Source organism: Haliotis rufescens, unplaced genomic scaffold, assembly GCF_023055435.1.
Source record: "Haliotis rufescens isolate VD_foot unplaced genomic scaffold, xgHalRufe1.0.p SCAF_18, whole genome shotgun sequence".
NCBI lineage: Eukaryota > Metazoa > Mollusca > Gastropoda > Lepetellida > Haliotidae > Haliotis > Haliotis rufescens.
In genome coordinates this window covers 10,907,630-10,920,351 of record NW_025963868.1, presented here as the reverse complement: position 1 = coordinate 10,920,351, position 12,722 = coordinate 10,907,630, and the positions used below count along the sequence as shown (strand labels likewise).

Here is a 12,722-nt window from a genome sequence, read left to right as displayed (position 1 = left end):
TGTTATTACCATATTTTGTAATTGTTGTAATAAGTTTATTGGAAAAGACCAAAATGTTTGTTCAAACTATTTCTTATGAGGTAGGATAGGATAACTGTTTGAAGTGTGCCAGAAACACAACGTAATTACACAATACTTAAACTGATAACACCATGTAAGTGACATTTATTCATCTTAGTTGATTGCCATACCTGTCCTCTTAATGAAAATGATCTGGTCATGTATAACAATAGACTACTGTCCGGATGAATGTCTTAAGAAGGCTTCATTTCCAAACATATGCGCCAGATACGCTGGGCTTTAACTGTACATGAATTAGAGTGATCTATATTCTTTTTCCAGAAACAACACAGGCAATGATAGCACAGCATGACACAGTGTATGTATCAACGTATGGCGAGAGGATGGCCTTAAAACATCTACAGCAGCGTGGTGCCATATTTATGAAAGGACGACCTGGCTCTGGGAAATCTAGATTAGGGTTAAAACTTCTTGCTGACGTCTCAAGGCTAACAGACAGGAAACCCGTAGTGTTGACATCGGCAGAACAGTGGAGAGATATCCCTCAGAAACAAAATGATGAAGAATCTGGAAACCCAGCGAATAGGTATGTTGTCATGATAGATGACATTTTCGGATCAACGAATTTTGTTGAGTCTCGCTTTGATGAATGGACTGGAGTGTTTGATGTCATGCATCCTTCTGTTGAATCTGGCCATGTAATGCTGGTGCTTGCATCTCGGCCAGACATTAGTCACCAATGTCAGGCCCGACTGAACAAATACAAACTAACTCGTCATATGTTCTATCTTACCTTAGATGAAGATGAGTTGACACTCCGACCTAGGGAAAAGATGATGTTGCTGAAAAGCATTTGTGAAACAAAAGTGAAGTTTACTAAACATGAGATAAATGAAATAGTACAGTTAAAGACAACACTTGGATTCCCTCAATGTTGTCGATATTTCGCAGGAAGTAAGGAAGCCCAGGCTCAAAGGGTCAGATTCTTCCAAAAACCAAACGAATATGTGCTGGAGGAAGTACGCTGCTTGCAAGAAAGTGATGGGCTTGGCTATCTTGTTCTATTGATTGTGTTGTTTGGCAAAGGATATCTTGATACCAAGAATCTTCAACCTCACAAAAGTCCACAAGAGTTTAAAAAAATGTTAGATGACTTGACAAAGTTATGCTCAAAGATTCCTAACAATCGAAGTCTGTATGAGATCAAACAGAAGGCTGATTCACTTTGTGGTTCATACCTTTGGCACACTGAAAAGGGATATGTTTTCCAGCACCAGTCAATATTCGACGCAGTTTTCATAAACATATCACAAGTGTATCCTGACATTTACATTCATTTGTGTCCCGCTAACATATTTGTAGAATTTGTCAGAACATCAGAAAGGGAGAGTGAGAATAGAAGAAACCTAGTGCTCTTGAATGAGGACCATTATGAAGCATTTGCCGATCGAATAATTCAATTGATGGTCAGTGAAGAAGTGGTCACCATTTTGAAACACCCATCTCTTCATAATGAAACATTTGTAAATCACGTAGTAGATAGATGGTTTTCACAACAAAATGTTGGGGATATAGTTTCTCATAAATTTGACAAGTCAAGGGAAGTGATCAAATTTGCATCTCATTATCTTTACACACAGAATTTAGAAGTCAAAACGTTGTTGGAGCTTTTCGTTCTTAACAAACATTCTTTCATGCTCTCCACCCTATTAGAAAAGTGCCGCCTTTCCACCGATGTGTTGCAGGATTGTTTGCCCTGTGCTATCTATGTAGGGAGCAACCTACTCATAGAGACACTTTTAGCCCAAGGAGTTAAACCAAATGGGAGCTGCTTCAGCGCCCTTTGTGTTTCAAGAGGCATTGACACAAACACCACTGAAAGACTGTTTACCAACATTTGGGATGACGTTGAAAAGATACAAGCACAGTGGGCCAAGGATTACGCGGATCATGTGCATATGTTCAACTGGACACCATTTTCATTGGCAGTACTAAATGGGAACTATACCGTTGTGAAACTGCTAACAGATAAACTGAAGCACGAGAGAAAAAACAACATCATATTTGTAGATTCTTTAAAAGCTTTATTGTGGGAGCTGCAGACAATAAACCCTTATCCTGTGTTCAAACCATACGACATGGACAACTTGACAAAGATAATGAAGCTTCTACTGAACAATTATCATGCCAACGATACTGGTTATCTATGCTGGTTAGCATCGGCACACTCTGATGCATCAGCTCTGAAGCTGATTCTTGAATTCATTAAGACTGTTAAAGTTGCATTGAATAACTCATGTGTTACACAGTGCATACAACCAGATGATGGAGGTCCATTTGATCTGGCTGCAGCATATGGTGGGGCAGATTGTTTGGAATCACTAATAGAACTTAACAGAGATCCATTCATAAATCCAAGTAAGGAAAGCAATGGGTCCTTGCTTCACATTTCAGCCAAACATGGAAACACAAAGTGTGTTGAGATGTTGCTGAAGTTGGGTCATCCTGTTATGTCCAAGGACAGCATTGGCCAGACTCCATTACACTTGGCGGTGTCACACAATCAGACAGAATGTGTAAAACTGCTGATAGAACAAGGATCATCTGTTGCTATGCGGGACAATAATGGACAGACACCACTGTTGCTGATACACACATCCTCACGCACAAACATAGATATTATAAAAAATATACTGAAGTCAAAAAAACATATGAAAGATGAAGAACGCAAAATGCTTGTTCATAAGGCAGTTGCTTGTGGGGACATGGGATTGTTGAGGTTATTGTGTAGTAGAGGCGTTGATGTAAATATGGATATGGAAAAATACCACAAGTACTTTCAGTCAGTTTTTCAAATCTCATTTGTGATATTGCAACGTTCGTATTTTGGATGCAAGGAGACGTTACTTCATGCTGCTTGCAGACATGCTGACGTGGATATGGTGCAATTTTTATGTGAAATTGGAGCCAGCGTTGATGCAGTTGACACGGATGGGGAAACAGTTGCACATGCAGCAGCAACATCACACACTGGTGGAGTAGAAAAACTTCAATATCTGTTTAATGAGAAACATGCTCCTCTTCATAAAACAGACAATAAAGGAAGAACAGCTCTGTTTCCAGCTGTTATATCAGCAGCAAAGACAGGCGATCTGGAGCTTGTTACGTTTCTAATAGACCAAGGACTAAGTGTTAACTGCAAGGATAACTCCAACAGAAATTTGGCGATGCAATCTGCTGCACCTACAGGTGAAAGCTATAAGTACATCTCAGAAACTGTAACACATCTTTTGAATGCACATCTTGATATCCATCAGCAAGATCTTGAAGGTCGAACAGCACTTCACTTTGCTACAAGACATACAAATATCGACTGTGTTTTGGCACTGCTTCAAAAAGGTATTGCATTAAATATAAAAGATAACCAGGGTATGACAGCACTCCACTATGCTGCAAAAGAAGTCAATTCAAGGGACGAGAAGATGGTCCTTGGCATTATGAAACTGCTTCTAAAACAGGAAACTGAACAGGAAACTGGTATTGAAGCACAAGATATTTTGGGGATGACACCACTTCACCATGCTGTTATGTCACAGAAAATTGATAGAGTAATGTTGTTACTGCAACAGAAGGTAAATCTCAATTTACAAGAAACCAATGGGAAAACCGCCCTCCATTTTGCAGCAACGTTTCAATCGTGGCCAATTGCTTCACGCCTCTTAGATGGAGGGTGTGATGCCAATATGCGAGATCTTGGGGGCAAAACAGCATTACATTATGCTTCAAATAATGACTGCATCTTCAATATTCTTCTTCTCCTCGAGAAAGACGTCGATATACACGTTCAAGATAACAAAGGACAGACAGCTCTTCACATTGCTGTAGAACATGAAAGGGAAAAGTGTGTTGAATTGCTTTTAGAGGAAGGCATAGATCCCATGATTCAAGATAATGACGGAATGACTGTGCTTCATAAGGCGGTTACTATGTTGAACACCAGCAAGAATAATAGCATTGTGAAACTACTGCTTGCAAATGGCGACTCTCAAGGTGTACAAGGACAAAATGAGAACACAAATAAAGGCAATTACTCAAGAACGGTTGATAATAAAGGGAGGACAGCCCTCCACTGTGCTGCATTTCATGTAAATAACGATTATGTAGGAATGCTCCTAAATAGAGGCGTGGACCCAAATATACAAGACCAACTCGGCATGACAACACTTGCATTTGCTACAGAACGTTTACCAGTCCAGAGCATTAAGTTACTCTTCGATAAAGGGGCAGATCCTAACTTACGTGACAGTGAGGGCCGTACATTATGGTTCTATGCACGGTCAAAGGATGTATGGCAACTACTGATGGAACAAGGAGTTGATCCAACTGCAACAGATGGACAAGGGAGAACAACACTTCACTATGCAGCACGTTTACGTGGTGCGGACGCAACTAAACTGGCGTTACAAAAAGATATCGATCACACGTTGAAAGACGATACAGGTAGAACAGCCCTTCACTATGCTGCTGACACAGGATCTGAAGAGACAGTTCAACTTCTCTTGGAGAAAGGTGTTGATCCAAGCATCAAAGACAAAACAGGGAAGGTGGCTCTCCATTATGCTGCATACAGCGATTTTCTTGGTGGTGTAAAACTGCTGTTAGAAAAATGTGATAACATAGCTGTAAAAGACAACACTGGCAGAACGGCTCTTCACTATGCTGCAGAGGGAATCGCGGGGGATGTTCTGAAACTGTTGATCGATGAAGGGACCAACACCAGTGTAGAGGACCAAAGTGGCAGGACAGCCCTTCACTATGCTGCAATGTCCGGAACAGCTGACAGTGTTAAGGCTCTTTTATTGACAGGTGTTGACCCAAACAAACAAGATGAGCAGGGGAAAACAGCCCTTCACTATGCTGCAATGTACGGAACAGCTGACAGTGTTAAGGCTCTTTTATTGAAAGGTGTTGACCCAAATGCTCAAGATGAAGCAGGGCAGGTGGCACTCCATCATGCTGCAAGAAGATACTCCAGTGGTAGCATACACTTGCTGTTAGATAAGGATGTTAACCTGACTGTAAAAGACAACACTGGCAGGACAGCTCTTCACTGTGCTGCACAGGAAGGGCTATTTGACAGTGTAAGGTTGCTCTTAGAGAAAGGCTTCGACCCAAACGAACGTGATAATCAGGGAAAGGTGGCACTTCATTATGCTGCACAGTCATCTGACAATGTGGACATTTTGAAACTTTTCATCGATAAAGGGCCTAATCCCAGTGTAGAGGACAATAGTGGCAGGACAGCTGTTCACTATGCTGCAATGAAAGGGTTGGCTGCACATGTTCTGCATCTTTTACTGAAAGGTATTGACCCAAACAAACAAGATGATCAGGGGAAAACAGCCCTTCACTACGCAGCAGGGCTAGGATCTCACTTCATGCGCAGAGCAACTGTCGATATACTCTTACACCATGGCAGTGAAGTCAATATCAGAGACAGGAGGGGCATGACAGCCCTCCATCATGCTGCAGAGGCTGGCAAACATGATTTCACGGCACTGCTTATCGATAATGGTGCTACTATTGATCAACAGCTAATGACTCACCTCCACTATGCAGCAGAACGAGATAATATCCAGTGTTTCAGGCTTCTCGTGCAGCAAGGCATTGACACTAGCATACAAGATAATGAGGGTAGGACAGCTTTTCTTTGTGCTGGAAATGAACTGAAAGAAATATTAATTAAAATTGGTTACCAAATTTAAACAAGACATTTCCAGCACGCCACAGTGATAAATGTAAATCCATCTGTGACAAGAAGCAAGTACTATCACATCAATCACTCAAAGTGTTAAAATCTTCCTCGGAGAGACATGAACCCATGTCTGTGCTGTAGATGAGGACTGTGGCAGACAGACAGACGGACACATGCAGACGGAAACATTACCATCCAAAACGAGTTCCTGTCTGATGAACTATTTCAGCGTAACATATAAATCCTAGTCATAAGCTACAGGTACATAATCTGATGCAAGTAATTGTTTGTTATTAATATATGACAACAGTCTAGGTGTAGATCGTTTCAAATTGTACGATTGATAGTGTTTATAACATACGTGATATTTGCCAACAGAAATGTGTGTGTGTGTGTGTGTGTGTGTGTGTGTGTGTGTGTGTGTGTGTGTGTGTGTGTGTGTTCATTTATTAATTTTTTGAAGTTGTCATTCTATGTTAAGATAACTAGGGTGTATCTACTCAATGAGCACAACTGATTATTTATGAACAAATTCTACTGTCTAAATGTATATGATTGTAAAGCATAAATAGCACTTGTGAGTGAATGTTGGTGTTTATTCGGTGTGTCACTTTTATCGTGGTGTGGTGGATTAATGTTGGAGAAAGCAGGTGATGCAAGTATTGGCAGTTAACCTATTTTCAGAGCACAAGAATGGCACTGACGTTAAAGTCAGGGCGAATCTTGATTCAAAACTGAAATATATTGTCAGCGGTGGATAAATTCTACTTTATACATATCATCTGGCAATGTTACATACAGTTTGTTGTTTACAACTAATGTAAATCAGAATTACTTCATAGGTACATGTACTCCATTGTTGCACTGTCATCTTAGTAGCTATGTCCATAGTATACATGATGATTAGGACCCGTGAAGATCCGGGGTAGAATAGGTCTTCAGCAACCCATGCTTGCCATAAAATGGTGACTATGCTTGTCGTAGGAGGCGACTAACGTGATCGGGTGGTCAGGCTCGCTGACTTGGTTGATGCATGTCATCGAGCCCAATTGCGCGGATCGATGCTCGATATATCAATCACTGGATTGTCTGGTCCAGACTCGATTATTTACAGACCGTCGTATAGCTGTTCACGAGTTGGCAAGAACCGTTTATATTGTTCTGCATGGTACGGATGGAAAAATACATATAAAATATATTCAAACATTTTATCTAGAATACTGTTTACCTTAAAGATAAGATGGCCAATTAATAGTTTGGCCCACGACAACGTGCAGCATGGCTGACGCCATTTTTCGCAAATGCAAAAACACGCTAGCTCCAGGTTGTAATAAGAGTGACCTCCCTTTCCTATATGAACCACAGGTGATGTGAATTCGCCCTCTAAGCCATGTGAATAATGTGCACTCTGTGACAGGAGTAACAGACATAAGGGTTATGTCCAAATTGAGTGAGTTAGTGAGTACTTACCGCAGTGGTTTTTATCTCATTTTAATGGTATAACATTGTCTTCATTACTGTCCTGCAAGGGTCCTCTAATACAACATCTAGTGGTTTTGTACATACATCATGCGTTTGTGTTATGAAGTGAATTGTTACTTTGACTTTTTTATCTTATAAAATATGGTTGGTTGGTTGGTTTGTTGTTTAACGCCGCACTATTACAGCTATATAACGGCGGTGTTATTTAACTCCGTTGTATATGGGCATGTGGCCTTTCATACAATAAAGAGAGTGAGTATGGTTTTATGCCGCTTTTAGCAAAATTCCAGCAATATCACGGCGGGGGACACCAGAAATGGGCTTCACACATTGTACCCATGTCGGGAATCGACAAGCGAACGCTTTAACCACTAGGCTACCCGACAGCCCCTACATGTATGACCAAATTGAAACGCAGAGGTTAAAGAAATTGTTTCGCACAGACCTGAATTGTGACATCAGTAAATGACCACCCAAAATCAATCTATAATTCCGTGATCCGCCTCCCTGGTCTAGTGGTAGAGCGTCCGCCCGGATATCGGAAGGTCCGGGGTTCGATCCCCGGCCGCATCAGACGTTAAAACATGGTACTTGTTGATACCCTGTTGGGTATTCATGTTAAACTGCGGCATGGTATCTCAATGAGCTAGCACTATAAATCGGCATCAGTCCGGACTAGTACAAGCAGCCACACAAACACCCACACGTACATGCACGTCGCTATATAAGTGCAATAATCTTGGACGCGACGTTAAACCCCATTTCACCTCACCTCACCTCACAGATTAATGAGGGTGTATGGTATTAGACAATATCTAGCTCATGATGTCAATCACTGGTTATTGCTGAAATACTGCTGCATGCGGGGTTGAACAACATAAAACAATATAAGTACAATAAACAATAATTTTCTAAAAGTATAATTATTCAAACATGCGAACGAATGATTATGATTGACATACTTCTGAACACTAATCTACATAAGACTAAAACGGTGGAAGTATGGAACATTACCCTTTGGTCCTGTATGAAGCTCGGCAATACTGCAGACATATGACTCAATTACTTAAAATACCCGTGACTGACTGAGTATGGTTTTACGCCGCTTTTAGCAATATTCCAGCAATATCAAGGCGGGGGACACCAGAAATGGGCTTCACACATTGTACCACTGTGGGGAATAGAACCCGGGTCTTCGGCGTGACGAGCGAACGCTTTAACCACTATGCTACCTGACAGCCCCTACATATCCGTGAAGATCCGGGGTACAAAAGGTCTTCAGCAACCGATGTATGCCCTCAAAAGCGCCTGCATGTCGTAAGAGGCGACGCTAGCTGGTTACGCTAGCTGACATGGTTGAGGCATGTCATGGTATCCCAATTACGTGGATCGATGCTCATGAAGTCACTCGTCGTTAAAGCGTTCGCTCTTCACGCCGAAGACCCGGGTTCGATTCCCGACATGGATACAATGTGTGAAGCCAATTTCTTGTGTCCCCCGCCGTGATATTGCCGGAATATTGCTAAAGGCGGCGTAAAACCAAATTCACTCACTTACTCACTCTGGCTGAGCCATTCTTGAAGCACTCGAGAAGTGAATAAGTAACAGGAGTAGCAGAAGTAGTAACAAAAGTAGCAGGAGTAGCAGAAGTAGTAACACAAGTAGCAGGAGTAGCAGAAGTAGTAACACAAGTAGCAGGAGTAGCAGAAGTAGTAACACAAGTAGCAGGAGTAGCAGAAGTAGTAACACAAGTAGCAGGAGTAGCAGAAGTAGTAACACAAGTAGCAGGAGTAGCAGAAGTAGTTACACAAGTAACAGAAGTAGCAGAAGTAGTAAGATAAGTAGCAGAAGTAACAGAAGTAGCTGAAGTAGCAACAGAAGTAGCAGAAGTAGTAACACAAGTAACAGAAGTAACACAAGTAGCAGAAGTAGTAACATAAGTAACATAAGTAGCAGGAGTAGCAACAGAAGTAGTAACACAAGTGGCAGGAGTAGCAACAGGAGAAACACAAGTAGCAGGAGTAGCAACAGAAGTAGCAGAAATTGCAACAGAAGTAGCAGAAGTAGTAACACAAGTAGCAGGAGTAGTAACACAAGTAGCAGACGTTGTAACACAAGTAGCAGGAGTAGTAACACAAGTAGCAGGAGTAGTAACACAAGTAGCAGGAGTAGTAACACAAGTAGTAACACAAGTAGCAGGAGTAGTAACACAAGTAGCAGGAGTAGCAGCAGGAGTAGCAAGAGTAGTAACACAAGTAGCAGGAGTAGCAGGAGTAGTAACACAAGTAACAGGAGTAGTAACACAAGTAACAGGAGTAGCAACATAAGTAGCAGGAGTAGCAGGAGTAGTAACACAAGTAGCAGGAGTAGTAACACAAGTAACAGGAGTAGTAACACAAGTAACAGGAGTAGCAACAGGGGTAGCAGGAGTAGTAACACAAGTAGCAGGAGTAGTAACACAAGTAACAGGAGTAGCAACATCAGTAGCAGGAGTAGCAGGAGTAGTAACACAAGTAGCAGGAGTAGTAACACAAGTAACAGGAGTAGTAACACAAGTAACAGGAGTAGCAACAGGAGTAGCAGGAGTAAAAACACAACTAGCAGAAGTAGTAACACAAGTAGCATGAGTAGTAACACAAGTAGCAGAAGTAGTAACACAAGTAGCAGGAGTAGTAACACAAGTAACAGGAGTAGCAACACAAGTAGCAGGAGTAGTAACACAAGTAGCAGGAGAAGCAGCAGGAGTAGCAGGAGTAGTAACACAAGTAGCAGCAGTAGTAACACAAGTAGCAGGAGTAGCAACAGAAGTAGCAGGAGTAGTAACAGAAGTAGCAGAAGTAGTAACAAAAGTAGCAGGAGTAGCAACACAAGTAGCAGAAGTAGTAACACAAGTAACAGAAGTAGTAACACAAGTAGCAGGAGTAGCAACATGAGTAGCAGGAGTAGTAACACAAGTAACAGGAGTAGCAACAGGAGTAGCAGGAGTAGTAACACAAGTAGCAGAAGTAGTAACACAAGTAGCAGGAGTAGCAACACAAGTAGCAGAAGGAGTAACACAAGTAGCAGAAGTAGCAACAGGAGTAGCAGGAGTAGTAACACAAGTAACAGGAGTAGCAGAAGTTGTAACACAAGTAGCAGAAGTAGTAACACAAGTAACAGGAGTAGCAACAGCAGTAGCAGGAGTAGTAACACAAGTAGCAGGAGTAGTAACACAAGTAGCAGGAGTAGTAACACAAGTAGCAGGAGTAGCAACATGAGTAGCAGGAGTAGTAACACAAGTAACAGGAGTAGTAACACAAGTAACAGGAAAAGCAGCAGGAGTAGCAGAAGTAGTAACACAAGTAGCAGGAGTAGCAACACAAGTAGCAGAAGTAGTAACACAAGTAACAGGAGTAGCAACAGGAGTAGCAGGAGTAGTAACACAAGTAGAAGGAGTAGTAACACAAGTAGCAGGAGTAGTAACAGAAGTAGCAGGGGTAGCAACATGAGAAGTAGGAGTAGTAACACAAGTAACAGGAGTAGCAGAAGTAGTAACACATGTAGCAGGAGTAGTCACATAAGTAACCGGAGTAGCAACAGGAGTAGCAGGAGTAGTAACACAAGTAGCAGGAGTAGTAACACAAGTAACAGGAGTAGTATAATAAGTAACAGGAGTAGTAACACAAGTAGCCGGAGTAGTAACACAAGTAGCCGGAGTAGCAACAGGAGTAGCAGGAGTAGTAACACAAGTAGCAGAAGTAGTAACACAAGTAACAGAAGTAGTAACACAAGTAACAGGAGTAGTAACACAAGTAACGGGAGTAGCAGAAGTAGTAACACAAGTAGCAGGAGTAGCAACAGGAGTAGCAACAGAAGTAGCAGGAGTAGAACAGAAGTAGCAGAGGTAGTAACACAAGTAGCAGGAGTAGCAACAGAAGTAGCAGGAGTAGCAACAGAAGTAGCAGAAGTAGTAACACAAGTAGCAGGAGTAGCAACAGAAGTAGCAGGAGTAGCAACAGAAGTAGCAGAAGTAGTAACACAAGTAACAGGAGTAGCAGAAGTAGTAACACAAGTAGCAGGAGTAGCAACAGAAGTAGCAGAAGTAGTAACACAAGTAGCAGGAGTAGCAACAGAAGTAGCAGGAGTAGCAACAGAAGTAGCAGAAGTTGTAACAGAAGTAGTAGGAGCAGCAACAGAAGTAGCAGAAGTTGTAACATGAGTACAGAATAGATAGAACTGGTGACAAGAGTAGCAGACGCTGTAGAAGAAACATACCAGCAGAGGTAGTAGGGCAGTGAATGAGTGGAGTGAATCGTGTTTTACGGTTCAGTAAGCAGTATACTAGCTGTGTCACGGCGGGGTGTAACGGGGGTGAAGCCAGTGGTTGAACCATGTTTGCGCTGGGTTCGATGACACATGTTCGATTACAAATAGCCGAGACTTGAAATATGTGAGCCTCTGTTTATCTTCGAAAACTCATTCTTCCAACTTTCTCAGATTCCAAACAGTCGTTACCGGCGTCCTGGGGGGAAATGAGGTGAGGTGAGGTGAAATGGGGTTCAACGTCGCGTCCAAGATTATTGCACTTATATAGCGACGTGCATGTACGTGTGTGTGTGTTTGTGTGTTTGTGTGGCTGCTTGTATTATACTAGTCCGGACTGATGCCGATTTATAGTGCTAGCTCACTGAGATACCATGCCGCAGTTTAACATGAATACCCCACTCAGACACAGTATACTGACTCCAAGCCAGTCCTTGTTTTAGCCCCTGAATGCCGAGCGGCAGACAGGGTAACAACAAGTACCATCTTTTAACGTCTTTTGGTATGACGCGGCAGGGGATCCAACCCCGGACCTTCCGCTCTCCGGGCGGACGCTCGACCACTAGACCACGGAGGCGGTCTTTGGGGGAAATGATGCAGCTAACCAGCTTCAGTAGCTCAGACATTTGCCATGTCATTTGATTGTGACGGCATGATAACCAAAGATGTCACAATGGTCTAAAAGGCAATGTAAAGCAATTCTATTTCCTCAAAGCAATATCTACTGCAGAAGTCTGTCTTGGCCACACAAAATTATGCTGTTGCCTATACAGTAAACTACGGATATAACGAACTCAAAGGGACCACTAATTTGAATTTGTTTTAACCGTAGTTCGGTATAAGCATATATACAGCATATGTGCAGCAAATGAACGGGACCCCAAAACAGTTCGTTATATCCGTATAAAGGTTTCGTTATAAACGTACCTTACTGTATTTTCCATCAGGAACAAGTGGAAAATAAGGAAATGTAGGACCAACATTAATAACAGTATTTGAAGGTGTACATGCTACAGAAATGCGAGATGTGAATATTTGAAACTTTATGAAAGGTATACCTACATCAGGCGTTAACGGTGACAAAACCAAGGCTCCTCTACTAGCAGCAACTGCAAACGTCGGGTAAATCTGAATTTGTCCACTAAATATTCGATCGATAGTG

At 42.0% G+C, this 12,722-nt stretch overlaps 2 protein-coding genes across 4 annotated transcripts in view; both read left to right on the top strand.

Moving 5' to 3' along the window:
• The window catches only part of LOC124119118, a 54,533-nt gene extending 47,549 nt beyond the window's left edge, over nt 1-6,984 (top strand). Inside the window, exon 5 of the mRNA XM_048398204.1 lies at nt 5,880-6,984. The gene's annotated coding sequence lies outside the window, so the exon portion shown is untranslated. The remainder of the gene's footprint in view (nt 1-5,879) is intronic.
• Nucleotides 1-12,722, top strand: part of LOC124119133 — a 46,415-nt gene that overhangs the window by 13,421 nt on the left and 20,272 nt on the right. Inside the window, exon 4 of one of the 3 annotated variants that reach the window (XM_048398200.1) lies at nt 343-6,984. The exons of the other annotated variants lie outside the window; for them this stretch is intronic. Within the exon in view, the coding sequence (XP_048254157.1) occupies nt 343-5,786 (5,444 nt within the window). The 3' untranslated portion in view covers nt 5,787-6,984. Of the gene's footprint in view, nt 1-342; nt 6,985-12,722 lie in introns of those variants that run through there. 3 annotated transcript variants of the gene reach the window in all.